Source organism: Drosophila simulans, chromosome 3R (assembly GCF_016746395.2).
Source record: "Drosophila simulans strain w501 chromosome 3R, Prin_Dsim_3.1, whole genome shotgun sequence".
NCBI lineage: Eukaryota > Metazoa > Arthropoda > Insecta > Diptera > Drosophilidae > Drosophila > Drosophila simulans.
The window spans coordinates 4,375,192-4,397,522 of NC_052523.2; the positions used below are offsets into that span (position 1 = coordinate 4,375,192).

General features: G+C 45.1%; 7 protein-coding genes across 16 annotated transcripts; 3 read left to right on the forward strand and 4 right to left on the reverse strand.

Moving 5' to 3' along the window:
• Nucleotides 1–205: 205 nt before the first annotated feature.
• On the reverse strand, nucleotides 206–4,529 carry LOC6727139 (ER membrane protein complex subunit 1). 2 transcript variants are annotated; one of them, XM_002102496.4, is made up of 13 exons: nucleotides 4,288–4,529; nucleotides 3,578–4,220; nucleotides 3,364–3,510; nucleotides 2,968–3,280; nucleotides 2,874–2,894; nucleotides 2,237–2,571; nucleotides 1,988–2,182; nucleotides 1,850–1,927; nucleotides 1,587–1,788; nucleotides 1,375–1,527; nucleotides 1,137–1,307; nucleotides 839–1,072; nucleotides 206–777 (listed from the first exon to the last, which is right to left on the reverse strand). In XM_002102496.4, the coding sequence occupies exons 1-13, from the start codon at nucleotides 4,380–4,382 to the stop codon at nucleotides 617–619; spliced, it is 2,748 nt and encodes a 915-aa protein (XP_002102532.1). In that variant the 5' UTR covers nucleotides 4,383–4,529; the 3' UTR covers nucleotides 206–616. The 2 variants fall into 2 exon arrangements, with proteins under 2 accessions (XP_002102532.1, XP_016033620.1); XM_016175833.3 differs by lacking the exon at nucleotides 2,874–2,894.
• A 222-nt stretch (nucleotides 4,530–4,751) lies between these two features.
• LOC6727140 (transcription initiation factor TFIID subunit 7) lies at nucleotides 4,752–6,501 on the forward strand. The gene is made up of 2 exons (XM_016176282.3): nucleotides 4,752–4,969; nucleotides 5,040–6,501. The coding sequence occupies exons 1-2, from the start codon at nucleotides 4,871–4,873 to the stop codon at nucleotides 6,282–6,284; spliced, it is 1,344 nt and encodes a 447-aa protein (XP_016033621.1). The 5' UTR covers nucleotides 4,752–4,870; the 3' UTR covers nucleotides 6,285–6,501.
• A 283-nt stretch (nucleotides 6,502–6,784) lies between these two features.
• On the reverse strand, nucleotides 6,785–9,035 carry LOC6727141 (amidophosphoribosyltransferase). Of its 2 annotated transcripts, none has more exons than XM_016175832.3 (2): nucleotides 8,879–9,035; nucleotides 6,785–8,801 (listed from the first exon to the last, which is right to left on the reverse strand). In XM_016175832.3, the coding sequence occupies exon 2, from the start codon at nucleotides 8,792–8,794 to the stop codon at nucleotides 7,157–7,159; it is 1,638 nt and encodes a 545-aa protein (XP_016033623.1). In that variant the 5' UTR covers nucleotides 8,795–8,801; nucleotides 8,879–9,035; the 3' UTR covers nucleotides 6,785–7,156. The 2 variants fall into 2 exon arrangements, with proteins under 2 accessions (XP_016033623.1, XP_016033622.1); XM_016175831.2 differs by having other exon boundaries at nucleotides 6,785–8,798; nucleotides 8,879–9,027.
• A 207-nt stretch (nucleotides 9,036–9,242) lies between these two features.
• LOC6727142 (putative riboflavin kinase) lies at nucleotides 9,243–10,553 on the reverse strand. 2 transcript variants are annotated; one of them, XM_016175830.3, is made up of 3 exons: nucleotides 10,441–10,553; nucleotides 10,161–10,374; nucleotides 9,243–10,096 (listed from the first exon to the last, which is right to left on the reverse strand). In XM_016175830.3, exons 2-3 carry the CDS (start codon nucleotides 10,243–10,245, stop codon nucleotides 9,720–9,722), a joined length of 462 nt encoding a protein of 153 aa, XP_016033624.1. In that variant the 5' UTR covers nucleotides 10,246–10,374; nucleotides 10,441–10,553; the 3' UTR covers nucleotides 9,243–9,719. The 2 variants fall into 2 exon arrangements, with proteins under 2 accessions (XP_016033624.1, XP_002102535.1); XM_002102499.4 differs by having other exon boundaries at nucleotides 10,161–10,509.
• A 2-nt stretch (nucleotides 10,554–10,555) lies between these two features.
• Nucleotides 10,556–13,862, forward strand: LOC6727143 (uncharacterized zinc finger protein CG2678). Of its 6 annotated transcripts, none has more exons than XR_001599925.3 (7): nucleotides 10,556–10,604; nucleotides 10,993–11,774; nucleotides 11,841–12,338; nucleotides 12,672–12,743; nucleotides 12,817–12,891; nucleotides 12,959–13,106; nucleotides 13,172–13,312. XR_001599925.3 is itself a non-coding variant. In XM_016176283.3 (6 exons), the coding sequence occupies exons 2-6, from the start codon at nucleotides 11,227–11,229 to the stop codon at nucleotides 13,500–13,502; spliced, it is 1,518 nt and encodes a 505-aa protein (XP_016033625.1). In that variant the 5' UTR covers nucleotides 10,556–10,604; nucleotides 10,993–11,226; the 3' UTR covers nucleotides 13,503–13,862. The 6 variants fall into 6 exon arrangements, 3 of the variants coding, with proteins under 3 accessions (XP_016033625.1, XP_039151871.1, XP_016033626.1); XR_006541844.1 differs by having other exon boundaries at nucleotides 12,978–13,106; XR_006541845.1 differs by having other exon boundaries at nucleotides 12,823–12,891.
• A 77-nt stretch (nucleotides 13,863–13,939) lies between these two features.
• On the reverse strand, nucleotides 13,940–17,624 carry LOC6727145 (transcription termination factor 2). 2 transcript variants are annotated; one of them, XM_039295916.2, is made up of 6 exons: nucleotides 17,477–17,624; nucleotides 17,156–17,416; nucleotides 16,698–17,095; nucleotides 15,145–16,572; nucleotides 14,213–15,075; nucleotides 13,940–14,158 (listed from the first exon to the last, which is right to left on the reverse strand). In XM_039295916.2, the coding sequence occupies exons 1-6, from the start codon at nucleotides 17,487–17,489 to the stop codon at nucleotides 14,155–14,157; spliced, it is 2,967 nt and encodes a 988-aa protein (XP_039151850.1). In that variant the 5' UTR covers nucleotides 17,490–17,624; the 3' UTR covers nucleotides 13,940–14,154. The 2 variants fall into 2 exon arrangements, with proteins under 2 accessions (XP_039151850.1, XP_016033627.1); XM_016175828.3 differs by having other exon boundaries at nucleotides 13,940–15,075.
• Nucleotides 17,625–17,754: 130 nt separating this feature from the next.
• On the forward strand, nucleotides 17,755–22,221 carry LOC6727146 (transcription termination factor 2). Its single transcript, XM_002102503.4, has 5 exons — nucleotides 17,755–17,952; nucleotides 18,014–19,206; nucleotides 19,500–19,824; nucleotides 19,887–20,743; nucleotides 20,808–22,221. Exons 1-5 carry the CDS (start codon nucleotides 17,883–17,885, stop codon nucleotides 21,570–21,572), a joined length of 3,210 nt encoding a protein of 1,069 aa, XP_002102539.1. The 5' UTR covers nucleotides 17,755–17,882; the 3' UTR covers nucleotides 21,573–22,221.
• Nucleotides 22,222–22,331: the final 110 nt, after the last annotated feature.

Here is a 22,331-nt window from a genome sequence, read left to right on the forward strand (position 1 = left end):
TTATTTTTAAGATAATTATTTTATTAATAATTCATTTTATACTTAATATGCAAATTTCAAATAATTGTCCTAAATAAATTAGTTAACGCTATGCATTTTTTATTTAATTTTATTTTTATTATTTATTAAACCCATAAATATATATATATTTAACCCACCGCCTAATTAAGTCCACTTTACCGCTAATAATAAAACCAGCAATCAGTTAATTCTGATGAAAAAATTGTTTATTTACTTTACCGTTTTCCACCTTTACAAATGCTTTTATTGACTATACTTTTTAAACATTCTTTCAATGCTGATATTTTCAAATGGAAATTTAAACGAACACAAATCAAAGGAACAGAAAATACAATGAAAACCTTTCAACAGCTAATTATAGTTATTTGATGTTTAACGCTATATAATTAGTTATAAATAATTGCCTAGGCTTAGCGTTGATAAAAGGTTTTATTCGCATTGTGGGATGTAATGCAGCTATCAGAATTATGTTATATATATCAATACTCTCTCGCCGATTTACACTGTCTCATCATCATTCCATCCTCCCTTGTGGTATTTGGTCGCAGTACAATTTATATGTATTTAAAGCAATTATTTAATAATAATGCCAAGCCTATTTCCACGCCTGCTTGAGCAATTTACGCGACGCTAAATGCTTAACAATCAACGAGCCCGATGTGAGCGCGACTAGCACTATGGAAATGAGAATATAGTCAAAGTCCTCCTTCAGCAAGTCGAACGTCTTTGATGGCGCCACGCGCGTAACGAACAAATCTGCCAAATAAGAACGGTTTACAGTGCTTAGCTAAAATTGCGTTGCATGAATCTTCCTTACCTAAACCCGTAGCAACGACTAGACAGGTACTCTCCAAGCCACTGGGCGCGGTATAAATATTACGCAGACGGGCCACCGTCTGGTTGTAATTTATATGGCTCTCCGTTGGCAAAGGCAGCTCGGGTATGTAGGGGATGGCTCCTTCCTCACGTCCCTGAGTCGAGGATGCGATAGGACGCCGGGGATCCAGCAAATGCCACGGCATTTCAACAATGGAACCACTGGCAGTGCCGACTAGAATTAATGACAAATGGTTAGCATCCTATTTGGCGATCAAATGGCTTTCGTTGATGCTTACTAAGCACATGCTTGTTGGTGATTCCGCGCTCCGTGATAGTTTCCCGCAGAGCCTCAACAATTGTGGGCAGTATATAAGACTGACGCTCCACGAGGGGCATTGGCGGAGCCTGCAAGGAGCTCCAAACACTGCTGTTTGCCTGACTCTTGCCCTCGTACAGTTCGATTGTGGCTGTACCAAGTGAATGAAGTTAAGTAAATATGGGTGTTTGCCAAAGGCTATCGCTGTTGTAACTTACTAATCTCCGTGCGACGCAATTTCTCGTTGAAGTAGGAGTAGGCAAGCCAGTTTTCGGAGTGGACAATGCTCAGGGGTGCACGCACCTTACGATGCGTCATGGTGAAAACCACAGAGCCGGAGACCACATCAACCAGATACAAATTTAGCACGGCTATGGAGTAAGTGCCATTTAAATAAATGCTTAATTAAACGAAGCGCATGCAGACTCACATTTGTGTGTGGAATCCGGTGCCTGTGTGACGAAAGCCACTAGATTAGGGTTGATGTACTTGTACAGCACCGATCGATCGCCCAGCACACGTCCCTGGGAGTGGACATGCTCGATGGGATTCTTGCCGGCGACGCCGATAATCTGTTGCTCGGAGTTGTGGCCGCCCAGGCGAGCATTCCAAATGTGCGTGCTGGACAGTTGCTGGCGGAAATGATGGTTTAATAAGTTAAGTGCTTCCACAATAAAAGGCTGCATTACTTACCCCGCCCGCATATTTAACAAAGTAGCCGTCCAACTCTGCAGTTTTCACATCGGCGGTATACAGATACATGCCATCAGCCTGTACGTGGATGTAAAGATTTTCAACTCCATTGATATATCAAAGAAATTCATATCTTACCAGTGGGGTCGCATGTTCGGGATAAACATGTACCTTGTTCGAAGCATCCAGTAACAGAATGCCCTTCACAAAGTCCTTTTCCGTTTCTCCCAGCAACGAGAGCTGCTTGATTTTGTAGTCCAGCTGAACGAGACCGCCTTCGGATACTTTGCCCGTAATAGGATTAAAACGATAGAGCACACCATTCCCGCTGACCTGTGAAAGTTTAGAATTAGCGTGGGAACTATGCAATTAGCAAGTCAAACCTACAGCATTCTTGCCCAAAATAGTGCACAACGGCTGAAGCGGAAAGTGTTTGGCCGAGCGCTGGACAATCAGACGCATCTGTTCGTCGTTAGCGAATCCAATAACATTGGGAAGATACAGCTGCCAGTGATGCTTTCCAGAGACATTGTCAATGCCAAAAATCTTTCCAGCACGCGTCAGTAAAACCAGCATCTTGTGGAGGCCAAAGGAGTCCCTGACCAAACCGGCTCGCTGGGTGTCCGTAGGTGGAGGACCCAGTCCGATAACATGAAGGAACAAGCTCCGAATTTGAACAGCTTGAGTGGTGATGCGACGCAAAAAGGCACTGGCAATGTCTCCTGTTCAATTGATGAAAATATAAATATTAGTAAAGTACGAATTGAAAGGGGACCTTTAATATAACATTAACGATAAACCAATTTCATATTTTAGTTTACTTTGGAAATTAAATAATTGACTAGTAAAATAGTAAAAGTAATGCACAAAGTTTAAACTAGCAAATCATGATTAAATTTGTTAGTAAACATTCGTTTTTAGATTAGTGGTAAGTTCAATAAACATAAAAAAACCGCAAAATTAAAAATGCTAAACATGTAACAAACAATATTGCATGATTAGTTTGCTGTGTACGTTCACTTACTCTCAAAACTTGTGAAATCCCCTTTTGGTATGCATTTTCAATAATAAATTTTATGAGTTTACCTTAAAGTAGTGCATAAGTCAAGTACACTCACCGGCCTTGCCCTTCATCTCGTTCTCCAATGTGCCCTCGGTATCGGCAAGCGGCAGATCCACAAACTGCGAGTCGATCACATTGGCCAGCGACTCCTCGCGCGACCAACGAACGCGTCCCTGCTGCACTGCCACGATGGACTCCGAGGTGGTGCTAAACAGAAACAGACAGCTCTTGCCCTCGCCATTGCGCTTCTGCTTGCAGTCAAAGTTGCTCAGCGAGGGAGTGCCAAAATGCTCGGGGAATGGCAGACTCTGCTCCAACTCCGCTACCGGTGCACAGTTATCCAAATACAAAGCATTGATCCTGAGAATCTGTTCAAACGCACAGGAAAAGAAGCAATTAGTTTTCACATAAAAATCGTAGAATAGAATAGTATATATAAGTTTAAACATACTCCAGAGGACAGATCTGCATACGCCAAGATCTTGCGATAGTTAAAGCTGCCCACGGCGTAGCTGGAGCTTCGAAGATCAGCGCAGATCGATTGGTCCTTGTTGACACTAATTGGCTTGCCATCCACAATCACAACACCATTCAGACCCTGTAGAAATTTTTGGACGATTAGAACTTCATTTTCGATAAAAGCAATAGCTAAGTCTTTTCCTTACCGCCAAGGCCTGAGTTTTTCCCTTCGGCTCCTCCTCGAGCGAAGTACGGATCACCTGACCGCTTTTGGAAACGAGATCCAGACTAATCAACTGCTTTCCGTTCGTACAAACGTAGAAGGTGCCGCTAAGGGTGCAGCTCTCTGAGGTGATCCAAGGAGCTATTATCTTGCTGGTGCTGCCAGTGCTGTGGCCGGAGCTGGCGAAATACGCCGTCACCTCGAGGTGGCTCCGCCAGGCAGGCAGCACGTGGTAAAGCACAGATTTGCTGTAGATCCACATGGCGTCCTGGGCCCGCTCCGTGTTCATGGGCATGATGGACCACTCCCACTCAAGGGCACCCATATTGGTGTTCCAGCCGCGCACCAAAGCGGGCGCGTGTCCCTGAACGGTGAGCATGTCGAAGCCCAGGTTGCTGCCCATCGGAGCGGCGGCCGTGTCGCTGCTGTCATCGGCGAATCCGCTCACCTGGAGCAGCTTGATGTCGCCCCGCGGTTTCTGCTCGAGCACCTGCCGCCAAACCAATTCGCCGGTCTTTACGCACAGACTGGCCACCACTCCCTCATGGGTGCTGACCAGAATCCGCGGCTGAAAGTGGTTGAGGTCCACGCGAGACTGCTTCAGTGCTCCCACATTGACGCCTCGCCTGCAAAAGCCGCACATATCCGCCGGATTAGCGCCGGGTCAATGGTCAGATATCGTACCACACTCACCAGTCGAACTTCTTGATCTGGTCTTCGTAGAGCGCCGAGCAGGTGCCCAATAGGAGCGCCAGCGAAAGTGCGGCGAGTAACCACTTCTCCTGCATGTCGTCCGCCTTGCTTGCTGACCTTCGACTAGCTCGATCTCTGATTGTTCAACTTTCGACGTATTTTTATGTTATAAATTAGTAGAAATCCACATCAATTCGTGTTTTCCGTCATGGCAAAAGGGATGAGAAGACGAAATTGGAGCAGGGTTGGCTGACGATAACCTTATCGATAGTTCAGCGGACTCACATCCGATATTCAAGTTGGTGGGCCCACCCCTTCTACACGTACTGCAATTCATCACCTTTATGATTAAATTTGTTGCTAAAAACCTTAAATATAAAATGTTCTTCCATTTTGCGGCTTAGGGGGATATTTTTGCTGCAGAAGCGGATGCAGTGTGAATAATTTCATATATTTGTCGTAGTCGTAACGATAACTGTGACCTGACTACCATCACTAGCGGTGCCACATCTAAACTCCCATCTCTAATAAGCATTTAGTGTCTTCAAAAAAAGTTTTATTTTTCCGGAAAAATCGCATTGAAATGTTTGAAAAGAAGAGCGACAAGGTCAAGCAAGCTGAGCACAAGACGCGGGATGATGGCGTCGAGCTAGAGAGCCAGTTTATCATGCGCGTGCCGAAGGTAAGCCATAACACAAGTAAAAATCACAACAAGCCGTGCAAATTTATGGATTCTCACGGATTCTCCGCAGGAACTGGCGGACACGGTCCATGAAGCAATAAATGCTGGCACCATAAAGGAGCGGCTGACCATCCAACTGGATCAGGATCTGAGGTACGGTGAAGTGCGAATAGATGATCAGATACTGTACACGAAACTCGTGGATTTGCCCACCGTTGTCGAGAGTTACAAGACCATTGATAACAAGAGCTTCTACAAATCGGCAGACATCTGCCAGATACTCATTTGCAAGGAGGAGCGGGAGGACGAGACGGAGAAGGAGTCGCCTAACAAGAACAAAAAGAAGGACCCCAACAAGGTGGACAAAAAATACCTCTTTCCGCACGGCATCACACCGCCCTGCAAGAATGTGCGGAAACGACGATTCCGCAAAACTCTGAAGAAAAAGAATGTCGAAGCTCCCGAGATCGAGAAGGAAGTGAAGCACCTGCTGCGCATTGACAACGAGGCTGTCAGAGTGGACTATGAAATCATAAACGAAGAGGACAAGCCCATGGATGAACTGGAGCAATCGGACATCAAGCCCTACAACGATGCAGATGACGATCTGCAGGACGAAAGCACCATGCATGCTAGCGAAAAGACGATCATGGAAATGAGCTCTCAGCGGCACCTCCATGTGGAGTCCGATGATGACGAAGCCAGCAACTTTCCCCCTCACCGGGCACCGAACATGGGAGTTGCTGTCCACGACATCTTCGGCGAGGAAGTATCCAGCACGGATGACGAGGATGAGCCCGATCGGGGCAATAACACCATGCAGCGGCGGGTGATGGAAGAATCCTCACGCCTCTCGGCTGATGATTCACGAATGTCGGACTTCTTTGGCGCTAGTGGCAGTAATACCGGAGCGGGCGGCGTGAAAATGGAGCAGAACGTGTTCAGCAAGTCTATGTTTGGGCGTGAAGCCAGCAGTCCTAAGCTCAGCGCCGCCGGGTCGAGCTCCAACCTTGCTGCTCCCAGTGGCTTCTACGACAGCCAAATGCTAACCAAGCGCGAGGAGTTCGAGAACATGGAATTCATAGACGAACCGCAGCCGCAGTACACACAGCAACAGGTCCAGCAGAAGATCAATCAACTGACGCGCCAGATTCGTGAACTGAAAGCGCAGCAGGTGCAAAAGTCAACGGAAATCGCTTCCATTCAGAATGCCACACTCAAACAACGAATGCAGGAAACGCTTGATAATCTCTACACACAGGTTATTGAAAGGGAACTGGAGCTGAAGGACTTCGAGAATATGCTGGAGTCGTAAGATATACATATAATACAAATGGACTAGCATAAGTTATATTAAAACTATGTACATACTTATTTGGATGTTACTTCAAACTATTTACGATTTCAACGCCGGTTTCTGTGGCTAAAGTGCAAGTGAACGTAAACCTTAGCCAAGAAATGTTGCTCCGTCATTGGTCAACTCATTATTTGTGTAAAATTAAAGTGTTTGCCCAGTATTGATAAGAATGAAATTAGATCGATTTTTCGCAAGGCAACAGGGCAGGACAATTGAATCTGTTTCTACGTATTTATTGCAGTGGACTTATCACCAATTAATCATCTAAAATTCAAAAGAATCATATCGGAATTAGTTGAATGCCTCCAGTGCTTGTGGCAGCCATGACCTCCTTAGGAAATGGTGCATTGCCGCACAGAGTCACTGGCACTCGCACCTTGGAGTAAACTGCTCGATATCATGCACGTAATTTCATATCTTCGATGGCTTCGCATGCAGAGAAAATAGAGTCTGGTTAATTAATAGTCTAAGTGTCTTTATTATTGGCATTTGCAAACAACAAATTATAGTGATATTCAAGATGGGCAACAAAGAGTTATGTATTTTGTACTATGAGTAAAGTTCCAGAGGCATAACCAGACTTAAATCGATGTCTTTTAGCTTGGGGAAGCACGTGAGCTGCTTACTTAAGATCTAACAAGATAGACTGTAAATAGGAATGGGTGGGCTGTAATGCTAGATAAGCTAAATGCAAAATTTGTGACAGTAATTCCGAGCCCTCTATGGCTATTTATACTGCGATTTTTGTTGTTTCGTAGTGGGCAATTGCGTGCAAAACAGGTTTCCAAAAGTCTTTTTCGACTTTTAGCTATCATGAGCTTCAATCGGTATCACCAGCTCAGCTCATCGGGCAGCCCACCGGGATATTCGCCAGTGAGACAGGCGGTGCAGTGGCCCGTTGCCTTGGATTTACTATCGCCTGCATCGCGGTGCTTTAGCTGGACAGCCTCCACTAGTCCCTCCACACTAAGATAAGCCAGACTGTCGGCGCCCACATGCCTAGCTAGTTGGTCGGGGTTCAGCTTGTTGGCAATCAATTCCTCTCGAGTCGGAATATTTATACCCATATAGCATGGGTACTGCAGCGGAGGGCTGGCAATGCGGATGTGCACCTCCCGGGCGCCTGCATCCCGCAGCAACTTGATTATTGGTCCAATGGTGTTGCCGCGCACGATGGAATCGTCTATCAGGACCAACCTCTTGCCAGCCACGTTCTCGGATAGGGCTCCGAACTTCTTGGCTACTCCCAACTGCCGCAGCCGGGTAGAGGGTTGAATAAATGTCCGTCCCACGTAGCGATTCCTGCAGAGAACCTCGGCAAATTCAATGCCAGACTCACGGGCATAGCCATGCGCCGCCGCTGTGCCAGACTCGGGAACGGAACTCACGATATCCGCCTCCACTGGAGCCTCTCGCCACAGCTGCCGGCCGCACTGCAGCCTCACTGTGTACACCATCTGACCCTCGAAGATGCTGTCTCCGCGGGCGAAGTAAACGTACTCAAATATACAAAAGGCCATGCGTTTAAAGTCGGGCCTTTCCACAATGTCCACCGTGCGGTAGCCACTTCGCGACAGCTCCACTATCTCTCCGGGTTCCACTTCGCGAACGTATCTGGCGCCGATCGACAGGAAGCCGCAGCTCTCACTGGACACCACCCAACCATCGGCAGGTGTGTCTGAGTTATTGCCGTGCCCAGCATTGATGGGCACTATCTTGCCAATGCACAGCGGCCTATTTCCATAGGTGTCCCTCACGGCGTAGATTTTGTCCTTTAGCATGATGACCAGCGAGTACGAGAGCGGCGCCAGCATCATGAAATGCCTGATCCTGGCTGGCCAGTTGGGTCCATCCAGTTCGGAAACATCCTCCGGAGCGCAGCACAGACTCTGGGCGATCAACTCACTGTCGCTGTGCGTGGATAAGCCCACGCCTCTGGCCAAAACCTCCCTCCTCAGAGATTCGTTGTTAACAAGCTCACCATTGTGGGCCAGGGCCAATGCGCCATGGGTCGTATGCACCACAAAGGGCTGGCAGTTGACCACTCCGGATCCGCCGGCGGTCGAGTAGCGCGTATGACCGATGCCCAGGTTGCCACGAAGCTTCTTCATGGAGTCGTCGTTGAACAGGGTGCTGATCATACCCATGCCCTTGTGCACGTTGAAGTTCTTGGAGCACTTGCCCTCGCTGGTCGCTATGCCCGCGGACTCCTGGCCGCGATGCTGCAGTGCCACCAGTCCCAAACAGATCACGTGCGCAATATCCATTTGGGTGGGCCAATCTCCGCAGGCGATGGCCCCGAAAACACCGCACTCGTGCGTCAAACCGGTTAGCTCCTTGCTGGCCGAGATGGATTCCGATTCCATGCTGGAGGTCACCGCCTCAGCTGGTTCCACCTGTTGTTGCTCGACCACGCGCACATGTTGTTGTTGTTGCTGCTGCGACTGTTGTTGCTGTGGCGCTGACATGTTGCTGCTGGAAAATAGGTGCAATATGCTGGTTGAAGGCAACTGATTGCAGGCAGTGGCGCAGTTGACGCCGATCTGATTTACCTGCTGGTTTACGCAACGGTTTTATACAAGAAAAATCCTCGCACGCTCGCACGCGCAGCTTAGTTTTTCCCGAATCTGTCGAGATCAAGCCCAATATCGATCGGTCGCTGATATCGATAGTTCGTGGTGCTGCTAGATCGATAGCATTCTGTAGTCTGTATTTTCAAATTGGAATTTTAACTAATTTGAATATTTAATAGATATTATTTCCAATTAAACTGTTTGTTAAAACAAAACAATATAAACGTTATAATATGATTTTATTCTTTGATGTATAACCAATAAACCAAAATATGACCAATAAAAATAAATAAAAAACTTGAAATTTAATTAGTTTATTTGCTAAATTCAAATGAATTAAAAATTGTATGTATATATTTGTATATATATTTAACGGGTTTCTTAACACGTAAGCAATTAAAACCAGAAATAACAAAAATAATTGACTCGTGACATATATAAATAATATTTAACTACATGTGTATACAAATTGCAAATTACTTCACTGCAATCCGTCAATAAAAACGCCATTAAGAGATAAATATATTAGAAAAAATGCACAGCAGGAACATTTTTACAAAAACAGTTTCGTTTATACATTTGATAAGTATCAAACCGAAATGCGATTGGTTCATTTTGTTGGTGTCATTATGAGCAGTAGGAATTTAATGAAAACGGTTAGCTTAAGTACTTGATTCGATATTCGAATTCCGCTTTGTACATCGCGCAAATTCAGAGATAAGATAACTGATGGAATAACTATTTCGAAGCACAAGCCGTGCGAAGATTAGTAGTGTGTCCTCCAGCGAAGCCTCCTTTTCCAGACTGACCTACGCCATCGCTATTTTGACGAGCAGAGCTTCTCCGTAAAGTACGGAGCCTCCTTCAGCTTGGCCTTGTCCGCCTCGTCGAGGAACGCTTTGGCCTGCTCGATGTCCCCGCGGATGGCGGCAATCAGTGACTCCAGGGAGTCGAAACTGCGCTCCGGTCGCAGGTAGCCCACAATGCATATTTTGAGTGTCTGGCCGTAAAGGTCACAGTTGAAGTCGTGCAGCATGTGCGTTTCCACGCTCTTCTCCTTGTTGTTGTAGAAGGGATTCCAGCCGACGCTGAGGACCATCTTGTGCACGGGTCCATTATCCACGTTCGCCCAGCCGTAGTACGCGCCAGTGGGCAGGGATTCCGGCAGCGATTTCACCACCTCCAGCGGAAAGTTAGCTAACAAGTGGTTTGGTTATCAATTAGCAATGACCTTCGCGCTTCGCCTATCGTCGCCACCAACCTGTTGGGATGCCCAGCTCTTTGGAGCCGCGTCCGAAGCCCCGGACAATCTCGCCCCCAGCGAACAGAGGCAGTTGGCTCAGCATTTCCCAGATTTCCTTGCAATCTGACCCAGATCTGCTGTGCTTGCGCTTGAAATGAATCTCAGGTCCAACGGGCGGTTGATTTGCGGTATTCTCTGCGACCGCAAAGCGCTGCGGGCCAATTTATCGAGTCTGGCAAGGAGTCAAGCGGGGTTTTCTACAGAGTACGTATGTTGTGATTGCCGCGTAGCCACTCACATAACTATTCCTCGTTCCATTGATCGGCATAATATTCATAAACACACAGACAAATTTTCCGCATTCATAAAGCGAATCAGCTGTTGCCGTCGGGCTGCCAACCTGTTTCATTTATACAGTACTGTCAATTAGCGATATTTTCTTACTAGATATTTACATAAATTGTAAATTAAAAAGAACATTTGTGTTTTAATTAATAGGATTTGGGTTTTAATTTAATGGATAATTAATATAATTGGAGTGATTTTATAATTTTATTGGCAGCTTAAAACATATTTAAAGCTTTATTTCCCGTGAATAGTTTTTATTGGTTCTATTGAATATTTAGAGATAATTGAAAGACTTAATATTTTTAAAACCCTATTTCATCAATAAATTATCAGATGTTTTGTGAAAGTACTTTCCCAAAGTAAATAGAAAACCAAATCGCAATTAAATTACAATAAAAGCCAGCGTGTCTGATAATAATTTTTTTTAACACAAATCCGTTTAATATGAACACTTAATAAAAAAATTTAAAAATACTGAGTGCGTCTGCGGATTTCTTTCCAGTTCCAGTATCATCCAGGTCTCCAAAAAGAGAACACTCACACTTTTGTGGAAAGAGAAATCGATCGCTCTCTTCGAAAAATGTGCCGTTTTTTCATGTGAATTACGAGCAATAACTGTGAAATTAGCGAAACGGGACTATTAGTTTGCAAAACAAGGCCCATGTCAATGGTCAATTCATAAGATGTCGTAAACTGTTCTTTTATTGAAAAATATTGTATTTGGTTGCTGATTAAGATGATAAAGAGCGCGAAGAACGTGTGCCGGACTTGCATGGATGAGACCGGCACCCTGGTAGACATATTCGCAAATGTCCGGGATCCTGTGCTCGACGAGCCGGAGATGAGCCTCTCGCACATCTTGGCCAGGTGCACCGACCGTCCAGTGAAACGCGGCGACCTGCTGCCGCAGTTCATCTGCGTGTCCTGCGTCGTAGCCGTCCAGAATGCTTTCCGGTTCAAATGGCAGAGCGAGCAGAGCTACCAACACTTCCTCCGCGTCCTAAACCAGTCGAGTGCTCCGGAAAACCAAGTGCAGTTAGCTGCTAGTAATGGGGATGGGAATCAAACCCAGAATATGCTGCTCAAGAGCGATCGCCAACAGGATAAGCATCAAATGGGAAAAACGCAGCAATCAGAAGATGATCTAAGTCAAAAACAAACACTCCAAACAGAGCTCCAAGAGAAAAATGAAGATGGGCCACCGGAGCCCTTCACCCCGCAACGTCGCAAGCGGACTTGTCGCACTGAAGAACAGCAAGACATAATCCCAAAGGAATCTCCAAGGTAAAACAATTTGTTATAGATATCAAACGCAGACTCAGGATAGACAAATATATTTCCGATTTTCAGAAGTACCAAAATGATGATACCACAGGTGCGCTGCGATGCCGATGGCTACTACAACTGCCCGCAGTGCTCTAAGAGGTTTTGTTCCCAGACCAAGTTAAGGACCCACATCAGCGATCAGTGCAACAGGTGTCCCTACTGCCCATGCTCATATATGCACAAAGCGAATCTGAAGCGGCATTTACAAAACCACCTAAGCAAGCCAGAGCACAAGTGCGGCCACTGCTCGAAGGCTTTCGTGCGAAAAGATCACCTTAAAAGGCACCTGCGCACCCACGACAGTGACGGTCCGCTCTCCTGCAGCCAGTGCTCGGCGGTATTCATCGAGTACGCTCAGCTGGAAATCCATCGCAGAGAGCACAAACAAGGGCCGGGCCCTTCAAAATCCGAGTCCACAAAGGAACCTGACTCGGAGGACAGCGATCAAGCGGAGGATCTGAACCCAAAGTGCACTAAGAACACCTTCAATGGCACGTCCAGCAGTCCAACTATGCTTAAGCCGTGAGTTTGGAACTCCACTAGTCTTATGTAGTCTGTTACCCGTTAAATCTAGTATACCCTAGTTCCGCTGACAAATGTGTAATGAGCGAAGGTCGCGTAACTGACCCCTGTATTATCCTAATCGGAATCACTATCCGAGTTCATAAGATCATATCAGTCCGTCACCGTTTGTCTTTTTTTCCGTCTGTCTGCTCGCAGAGATCTCTGGAATAATAAACTCTTGAATATTAAGTTTTCAAGTTTGTTTCAGACCTCTTAAAAGCCAACAGATATTACAGCCCTAAACTGTGTTCCTTTTAAATTTTTGTTTTTATTTATTTATTCCTTTACTAGAATTGTCGACGATAGCCATTTCGCCAAAGAAAATTTGAATAATCACAATATTCTTACCACACTAGGGTTGCGGTGAGTATTAGTCTGGAGATATTGAATCTGTTATCCTTCTGCAATGAAATATTTACCAACTACACTTTCTTAGCGGCAGGGAGCTCAAGAAACGTGATGAAGTCCTTCCTGGTACCACTAAGGATGAAGGTGACCGCAAAAAAGACGAGTAAGCACATTGTTGTCATTGGATATCCATTCCAAACTTTAAAATTGTATACCCGTTACTCGATAAGTAATAGAAAGGTTTACTAGTAGAAGGAAATAATAATCCGCCCGTCTGCGTGTCCGTAAGAACACCGTGATCCCGGTAAATATAGGAGCAAAATCCCTAAGATTTAGTGAAATTTTAAAAAAGAAATCCCTCGCACTTTCACTAGCTGAGTAAGTGGTATCTGATAGTCGAGGAAATCGACTAATATCATTTGCTTTTATTTATTTATCAACAGGAAACCGAAATGCGATCTTTGCCTAAAGAAGTTCAGTCGTGTCTACGCCCTGAAGCGGCATATGCTTACTCACAATCGTCAACCTGATATTAAGAAATGTACCTATTGTTCCGAGGAGTTCCACACAGAAGAACATCTCAAGAGGCACGAGCGTGGTCACACGGGAGATCTGTTTCGTTGCGAATTTTGCTCATTGGTATTTGTAGATGTTAACTACTTGAAAAAGCACAAAAAACGCATTCACAGCAACAACGTAAGAGCGATGCAGGAGAGGATCATGTCCAAACGGATGACTACCGGTTTTAATATTGAAAAGCAGCCATTGAATTAAGCATATTAATATATGTGGAAGAATAATGAACGATTTATTATTCATTATAATTATAATGACTTCTGTTTTCTGAAGCCTACTTTGCATTTCCTTAATTAGTTTAAGTTTTGCCCTAATGAATTTCACTTGAAATATGATTCTTTTGTTACTTTCATAAGCTCAAAATTAATATTATTTAAGTTTCGCTTTAAGAACACAATTTATACTTTTTTTTTTTATTTTATATTTATTAAGTGAAGAATCCGTACATCATAATATTGTATTTTAACATCACAGGGTAGAGAAATATTCTTAAGAATTACCAAACACTAAGAAATTTTACTGAAAATAATTAAACAATCGATTAATCTCTGTGGTCTATTTAATGCTTCTTTATATATGTGGTTTTGGAAGGTCGAACGGAAAAATAGACAAAAGGAATGATTCAAACATCATGAAACAATTCGTTTGATTTATTTTATTATTAGCACGTGGTTCTTAATATAGAAAAAACAGAATATATATATACTTTTATTCTTATAGGACGTACGATTATATCAAACGTAACGTATAACCTTAAAGGTAGTTGTGCTTTATTATTACACAATAGAAAACGAACTCATTCGTTTAAAGGCACTTTGGTGAAGTTGTAAAGCTTTTGAATGCGAGCATTTTAACTGAAAACAAAAAACATAAACATCTTAAAACAAATTCAAATACTTCGGACTCACATCTCGAGGAGTTTCTTTAGCTCCGCGAGGTTGAGACCACCGCCAACACATCTGGACACTTCTCCTCCTTCCTCTGGAAGCACAACTTTTGCGATTTCTAGCTTGCAATCTTGCAGAGATTTAATTCGTTGCTCTACAGTGTCCTGGCACATGTAGCGGTAGATGAAGGTAGGCTTTGTTTGACCATATCGATAGATGCGGTCCTGAGCCTGTCGCTCCAGCTGCGGGTTCCAGTGGAGGTCTACAATTAGCATATGATTGGCCACGTTCAGATTCAGTCCCACTCCGCCAGCGGTGAGGGAGAGTAGCAGAACGCGCTTGTCGTTATTCGCATTAAAGTCTCGCACCACAATCTCGCGTTCTTTGGCGGTCAGCTGGCCATTAAAGTCAAGTGTTTCCCATGATAGATCCTGCAGTCGTTTACGGATGATGGCGAGATAGCTCACCCACTGAGATGTTACAATGATTTTGTCATTGGTGCCTGTGAGGATTTCTTCTAGCTTATCAATGATCAGCTTTAGTTTGGCAGAAGGGCGTATGAACTGAAAGATGGGATTCTGGGGATTGAGCAGTTTAAGAGCTCTGGCAGTATCTAGTTGATCCTCGAAGGAACCAGCCGATGGTAGGTCATCACTTGAATCCCACGGCACATACTCCTCCTTAATTTCATCTTTTATGACTTCCAACTTGAAATTGCCATGTCTTTTAGTACTATCCTCCTCGTCACAAGAGTCATCCCCGCTAGCGGATTCGTAAAACTTATCCAACTCTGTAAGGACATCTATCTTGAGCTGGCCCTCTACGTCTGAGGCATCCACCTTCACGTTCTGGACGTCCTCGGCGGCCAAAGTACCACGCAGCATCTGACGAAAGATGTTGATTATGATTATGATTATGTGGGGTGTGATAAAGTGAGATATGTATATATTTACCCCAATCATTAGTCCCGGATGGCAACAAAACTGTCGTAGCCGAAGCAGTAGCACCAGGATATAAATACCAAGGATCTTTTCCCCTGGATTGTAGCCAAGCGACTTAAGGAATCTCTCGTAGATCTCGTTGTACCTTTCGTCGGATATCTGTTCAGTTATAAACTGTGGGGTTTTTTCCAGAGCGTAATAATTTAAATCACTGTTGCCCTTCTCGCGTTGGAGCAGGAACTGTGTAAAGATTTTTTTGGATATCGCAGACAGGATCTGGTATACGGCCATTTCAGTTTTCGATAGCTGTACGCATATGAGTTCAATCTTAAGGGTAGGCAGCGCAGGCATGTCGCCAGATGCCTGTAGCTTTTGCTTTGTCCTGCGCAACATTAGTGGTTTTATTATAAAGTTAAGTCGGCGATGTCCGAGCATGCTTTCGTTTAGGTTCTTTTTCCACTGCTGGAGGTCCTGAAAGTTTGGTACATTTAGAAACCGCAGCAGGGCGAACACATCGACGCCCCGATTCTGGACAGGAGTTCCAGTCAGGGCCCAATGACAACGCGCCCGTAACTGGCATACAGACATACAGCAGTTGGTTTTAGGATTCCGAATGATGTGAGCCTCGTCGAGGATCACGCGGTTCCACTGCACGGCGAACAGCGGAGAAGCGTTTCCATATCGCTTAAACTCGATTACTACGATATTATACGAGGTAATGACTAAATCATAGCTCCTGAATGCCTCTATTCCGATTTTACGGCGATTGGGTCCGTGAAAGGTCAGCACCCTAATGGCATTTTGCGCCACCTTGGAGGCCACTTCATGGGCCCACTGACACATGACGCTCATGGGGCAAACAACTAATGTGTTTGCCGAGGGATAGCGACCGTTTGTAAAGTGCTCCTCCTCTTCGTCCGAACTGAAAAACTCTGGATCGGGAGTCTTTGCTAGCTGATCGTTCTGTTCATACTCCACTACAGCTTTGTCTCTGTCATCGTTATCATCATCATCATCATCCAAAATCCGAAATGGGTTGATTTTTTTAGTCTTCGCGTGGCAAGTGCGCTTCTCCGGCGGCTCGTACTGCTCATCCTCCTCTCCAGACTCTTCTTCATCATCAAACATGCTGATTTTACGGTTTTCCTTAAAATATATTCGATTACACTCCTGAGTCCACTTTAACTTCAAGGCCTGCTGCTTTTCTTCTCGTTTCCTGTTCTTAGTTCCCTCCGAAGCCAAGATTAGGGCTATCATAGATATAGTTTTTCCCAGGCCCATGTCGTCGGCAAGGATTCCTCCACAGATTTTCTGGCGCTCACGGAATTGCATCCATTTCAAGCCAGACTGCTGATGCTTTAGCAGGCGCACCAACAGCAAAGCGGGTTGCTTTTCCAGGTCATCGATTGTAGGACGTGGGTGAATGGGCTCATACAGGGTCTGGAATAGGGCGTATTTAAAGATTTAAAAATATACAATTTATAGGCGTACTAATAAAAACCATAAAAGCAATTAATCCAATTAAGGTTAAGGTGTACAATACATCTTTAAAGTCAGTATTTTACCTTTAGGCTGTCGATTATGTTGCTCTTGTGCTGATAGAACTGCGCCGCAGTGTGGTTGGCCTTTTGCCGATAGCGGTTCAGCCCGGAGTACAAATTGCTCCACTTGGGCTGCTCGGTCTGGTCCACCAGTTCCGAGTCATCTTCGATCTTGATCTCCTGTTGGTCCTCCCGCACCCGCAACGTGTCTAGGAATTCGCCCAGCGCCTCCAGGCGGGCATTGAGCTTCTGCAGGCGCAACTTTAAATCGCAGAGCTCCTTGGTGTCGGACGCGTTCTCCTCCAGTTGCCGCTGCTGCTGCTCCATTGTGAGTATCTTTTGCACCAGTTGATCGATCTGTGCTTTTTTTTCGTTATACTCCGAAGCACTGACAAAAATTGCACATTCGTTGTCGGCATATTCTGTTGGGGAAAGGTCAAGGTAAGTAAGAAGAAGTGGCATTGAATGTTCCAGGTCCTTACCTCCTGACAATTCGAAACTGTCAGCTGGCTCGGGCTCCATCCGGTTGTTAATTTCACCAGAGCTGTCCGGCAAGGGGACGCCGCTCAGGTCTTGAATGCTGCACGATTGTTCGTGGATTTCGTTCGTATCTGATGGGGAAGATGATTCCATTGGGTATATGGGAGTGCTTCCATACCTGGATGAGGTATTATTCAAGCTCCAGATCACAGATGAACTGCAACACGGCGGCGAGTTCGATCTCGAGCGCGGACTCCGTGGAACTGAAAACGAGTCGATTAGGAAGGAAGAACCAAAAAGTAAATGCTCCTCGGAAAACCTACGATCTAATTCCATTTGAAAACTTAAAGCTCAAAAAGCGATGCGAAACGTTAAATGTTACATTAAATCTTTTAAAGTAAACGCCGGGTAATCGATAAGCGATGTTAAAAGGTGCAACATAACCGATAATTTCCTTGTGGACCGTTCACACTGTGGACAGATGATACCAACATATATGTAGTAGTCTCGATTATTTATGTTTAAAGTATTTGACTTTTGATGACTAAAACGAATGTTTCTTTTAGTAAGCATTTTGCCACATTACAGTCTACAAAATATATCCGGCACGACCTTCTGTTCTCTAAAATATCGATAGTTTGTGGCATTCTTTTGATCAGGTGGCATCTCCATTCTGAAATAAATGGCGCTGATTTACAAGCATTTTTCGTAAAAAACCTGTAGCTTAAAATGTCCAGTGAAAGCAGCCAGTATTATAGTGAGGAGGAGGAAGACTCAGTGGTGAACAACTCGAGTTTGGGTGAGTAATTTCTTGAGCGCTTTTGGTTTGATTCATATCATTTACTTAACATGCAATACAGGCCGATCAAGGAAATCATCCTCGCGGCTCAGCAAATCTTCGCGAGTCAGCAAATCGTCGCGACTCAGCAAATCCTCGCGTCCTAGCAGCGCTGGCGTGGTTATAGATGAAACAGAATCAGAGGAGGAGGAGTCCCAGTCGAGTGAGTCTGCGGAATCCGATAAGTCCGGTGAGTCCGAGAACTCGCAGAATTCCCAGGAGTCTGAAGACTCTAAGGACGACAGCTTTCGTCCGTCCGCTAGGAACTTTAAGAGGAAGCCCTTAAGAGGAATTCCCTCCGATAGCGAGGATGAGGACGACGAGCTGGAACAGCGCGCTTTGTCACCCAGCACCCGCATGAGCATCACTGGGGTGCGGCCTCAGGATTTCAGCGATGACGACAGCGAGATCGAGTACAGCGATGAAGTGCAGGAGGCGTCCGCAGAGGCACCCACTGCCGAAGCGCTCGTGCCGCGCTACACAACACAGTTTGCTGGTAATATACAGAACGACCTCCATTCGACGATTGGCGCTGCGGATTCTGAGGTCTTGGACGACTCCAGTGGCAGTGATGTGCTCATACTCAGCAACAAGGAGACACCAATTGAGATATTATCCAGCACAGACGACGATGCCACCACCAATAAGGAAAACATGTCTGACCCGCCGTTTGTACGCTCATCAAAGTCTTTGTCGCCCAGAAGCAGTGCTGCCGCTCCGGTGGTCAAGACAAGCAAGAATCTCAGTCAGCCAACAATACAGGCGGTTCTTAAGCAAAAGACTTCTCCTGCCGCTCCACGTCGATCTGGGATTAAGAGCGAGGACCAGAAGGTGGTCAGCCAGGCGGTCTACGATGACGAGATGCGTAAGCTGGCCGAAAAGCGCGCACAGGTAAGCGATGCGGAGAAGCTCTTCGAGAAAGTGGCCCACAAGCTGCCCGACAAGGGCAGCCAGATTAGGAAGCGCATTGACACCCTGCGCCGTGAGCTCGAAATGGACGCGCAGCGCGCTAACAAACTAAGAGTTCAGCAGAGTAATGTGCCCGCGGTCAGAGTGGTCAAGCCAACACTAAATCCACCCAGAGCTCCATCAATCGATACTCCTGACTGGGATGAGTTGTCGGAGGCAGTCAATGAAATAAAGCCCGTCTACACGGGTGCCCAAGGAATGGCCACGTTTAACAACCAGAAGGCACTGACCCTGGAATCGCTTAAGGTAAGGTTAATAGAGATGTAAAGTTCGTCGAATAAATAGTCTTAGGATGTATTTTCAAGTCCTCTGCAATTATTGTTAGTACCTAAAAACCAAGACTATCTTTTGCGTTTGTTCATGTGATGAGTCAGAACGGATATCTGAGATGCGTGCTCATACTTGGAAGTCGCTGGGCACGAGTTACTGTGCGGTGGCTGTCCAAGAGCAGGCCATGATTAAAACCTCGAATACTGATTAAGTGATTCGTGAAAAATGATTTTAGATATGTGCACAGCAATTAATGGGTGTTTTTGTAGGACCTCCACGTCTCACTCAAGGACCTTCCTGGACCCGAAGTGCTCGCAGAGGATCCTGTTGGCCTGAAGGTATCGCTTATGAACCACCAAAAGCACGCCTTAGCCTGGATGGCCTGGCGCGAACGTCAACTACCTCGGGGAGGAATCCTGGCGGACGATATGGGTTTGGGCAAGACTCTAACCATGATCTCGTCTGTCCTGGCGTGCAAAAATGGCCAAGAGATGACCGAGGGCAAAGATGAGAGCAGCGACAGCGACAGTGAGGATGATAAAAATAAGAAGCGAAAAAGCGTGGTCGGATGGAAATCCAAGGGCCGTAAAGATAGTAAGTCGCAATAGCATCATATTAGTTGCGATTATATATTAAATTGTCTTTACACTTTTCAGCGCATAGGGGCGGCACATTGGTGGTGTGCCCTGCCAGCTTGCTGCGTCAGTGGGAGAGCGAGGTGGAGTCGAAGGTTGCGCGTCATAAGCTGACCGTTTGCGTGCACCATGGCAACAATCGGGAGACGAAGGGAAAGCACCTTCGAACTTACGACATTGTGGTGACAACCTACCAAATTGTGGCGCGGGAGCACAAGAACTTGAGTGCTGTGTTTGGCGTCAAGTGGCGTCGGATCATTTTGGATGAGGCGCACGTGGTGCGCAATCACAAGTCGCAGTCGTCATTGGCGGTGTGTGATTTACGTGGGAAATTTCGTTGGGCATTGACTGGCACTCCTATTCAAAACAAGGAACTGGATGTCTATGCCCTGCTGAAGTTCTTGCGCTGCTCGCCATTTGATGATTTACACACGTGGAAGAAGTGGATTGACAACAAGAGCGCTGGAGGGCAAAACCGGCTCAATCTGCTAATGAAGTCACTCATGCTAAGGCGCACCAAAGCACAGTTGCAATCGGACGGCAAGCTGAACAGCTTGCCCAATAAAGAGTTGCGCCTGATCGAGATCTCGCTGGACAAGGAGGAGATGAATGTATACCAAACTGTAATGACATATTCTAGGACACTGTTCGCTCACTTTCTCCATCAACGCGCCGAGAGAGAAACTGATTTTAATTATAGAAGCGATGCCAATAAACCAACCTACAATCAAATTAAAGATCCCAATGGGGCATATTACAAAATGCACGAAAAGTTTGCCAGAATGGCCGGAAGCAAAAAGGAGGTAAAATCTCATGAAATATTGGTGTTACTGCTGCGCCTTCGACAAATTTGCTGTCATCCTGGGCTCATCGATGCGGTGAGTTGGATTAAAAAATAGTTACATTACCATAATTTCAATTGTCCAAAAAAATTATTTTTAGATGCTGGATGGGGAGGAATCCCAAAGCATGGGAGACCACAGTAGTGACAGCGATACACCCGAAATCGATTTGTTGGCCCAGCTCAATAAACTCGCAATTACGGACACCTCCACCGATGATCAGCAATCGGTTGCCAATGCAGGTGACGACGGTCCTCCGCTATTGCCGGATGAAGCCCGCATTGCCAAGGCCTCCAAGAATCTGCTGAAACGCAGCAACCCGGTATTTAATCTGCATCGTCCCTCTTCAAAAATTAACATGGTGATACAAATCCTTAAGACAACGATTCTGAAAAGCTCGGACGACAAGGCCATAGTAGTATCTCAGTGGACTTCAGTGTTGGACATTCTTCGCGACCATTTGAGTAAGGATGGTGTGGCGACCTTATCTTTAAACGGTACCATTCCGGTCAAAAACCGTCAGGACATTGTTAATGAGTTCAACGATCGCAACAATCAGAAGCGCGTTCTCTTGCTTTCCCTTACTGCTGGCGGTGTGGGTTTGAACCTGATTGGTGCCAACCACCTGTTGCTCTTGGATCTGCACTGGAATCCCCAGTTGGAGGCACAGGCCCAGGACCGTATATACCGCGTTGGCCAAAAAAAGAACGTGATCATTTATAAGTTTATGTGCGTGGACACAGTTGAGCAGCGGATCAAAGCATTGCAAGATAAAAAATTGGATCTTGCCGATGGTGTCCTTACAGGCGCCAAAGTTAGCTCTAAACTTACTATAGATGACCTTAAAGGTTTGTTTGGAATGTGAGCTTGCTTTTAACGTTTCGGATTTTATCAACTTACATACTTACGTTTTTGTCGTTTTGCTAATACTTTCCATAGAACACCGTTTTATGTTTATTTACAGCGAAATATTTATTCAAGATTAATGTAAATTTTCTTAATGTTTTCATTTCTTTGTTTCAAAGCTTTGTATTAAAATTAACTAGAATACCATTTAAGTTGTTTGGTGATTTATAATGAGTTCCATTAAAATTGAAATGTGTTCTACTGTTTTAATATCCTAATTTAATTATTCGCGTTTTCTGTCTAAGCGGATACAAACGAATTCCACTACAATGTGAATAGCATAACATATTTGGTTTTTGTCAAACTGTACAAAAGAAATCTTTTAAAATGTAAAGGAAACATCATATTCTTAAGTTTAGAAAAGTAAGCTACACTATTTCCAGATCAGCCAGATCAGTTCTCGTTCTCACGAAGTTATAATAAACCGCATGCTTTCTTCACATAGCAGCGCACAGCCCAAGAAAAATGTAATGTATGTATTCTAAAGAGTAAAGTAAAGAGGGATTATGTTGTAGGCTGATAATCTCATATCAATTACACATGTTTTATGTATACTCGTATAGAACAATTTTGAATAAAGTGATCTGACAATCTTTTCGTTTCCCAAATTGCTTGCTGTTAAGTAATGGTTTCGAATCGAAGTGCTCAAGCTTAGGACTAAAAGTTGTTAATTATGTAGTCGTGCCTATTTAAGGTTTAAGATGTTTTTAGTTCGTGC

Coding starts and splice junctions, on each gene's coding strand:
- LOC6727139 (XM_002102496.4), bottom strand. CDS start 4,382: ATGCAGGAGAAGTGGTTACTCGCCGCACTTTCGCTGGCGCTCCTATTG. Junction 2,183..2,236: donor CTATTTTGGGCAAGAATGCT/GTAGGTTTGACT, acceptor AAACTTTCACAG/GTCAGCGGGAATGGTGTGCT. Junction 1,528..1,586: donor ACCGGATTCCACACACAAAT/GTGAGTCTGCAT, acceptor CTTACTCCATAG/CCGTGCTAAATTTGTATCTG.
- LOC6727145 (XM_039295916.2), bottom strand. Junction 16,573..16,697: donor ACATAATCGACAGCCTAAAG/GTAAAATACTGA, acceptor GCCCTATTCCAG/ACCCTGTATGAGCCCATTCA. Junction 15,076..15,144: donor ATCCGGGACTAATGATTGGG/GTAAATATATAC, acceptor ATCTTTCGTCAG/ATGCTGCGTGGTACTTTGGC.
- LOC6727142 (XM_016175830.3), bottom strand. CDS start 10,245: ATGCTGAGCCAACTGCCTCTGTTCGCTGGGGGCGAGATTGTCCGGGGC. Junction 10,097..10,160: donor AGAGCTGGGCATCCCAACAG/GTTGGTGGCGAC, acceptor ACCACTTGTTAG/CTAACTTTCCGCTGGAGGTG.
- LOC6727141 (XM_016175832.3), bottom strand. CDS start 8,794: ATGTCAGCGCCACAGCAACAACAGTCGCAGCAGCAACAACAACAACAT.
- LOC6727140 (XM_016176282.3), top strand. CDS start 4,871: ATGTTTGAAAAGAAGAGCGACAAGGTCAAGCAAGCTGAGCACAAGACG. Junction 4,970..5,039: donor TTATCATGCGCGTGCCGAAG/GTAAGCCATAAC, acceptor GATTCTCCGCAG/GAACTGGCGGACACGGTCCA.
- LOC6727143 (XM_039295937.2), top strand. CDS start 11,227: ATGATAAAGAGCGCGAAGAACGTGTGCCGGACTTGCATGGATGAGACC. Junction 12,339..12,671: donor AGTCCAACTATGCTTAAGCC/GTGAGTTTGGAA, acceptor TTCCTTTACTAG/AATTGTCGACGATAGCCATT. Junction 12,892..13,171: donor GGTGACCGCAAAAAAGACGA/GTAAGCACATTG, acceptor ATTTATCAACAG/GAAACCGAAATGCGATCTTT.
- LOC6727146 (XM_002102503.4), top strand. CDS start 17,883: ATGTCCAGTGAAAGCAGCCAGTATTATAGTGAGGAGGAGGAAGACTCA. Junction 19,207..19,499: donor TGACCCTGGAATCGCTTAAG/GTAAGGTTAATA, acceptor GTGTTTTTGTAG/GACCTCCACGTCTCACTCAA. Junction 19,825..19,886: donor ATCCAAGGGCCGTAAAGATA/GTAAGTCGCAAT, acceptor TACACTTTTCAG/CGCATAGGGGCGGCACATTG.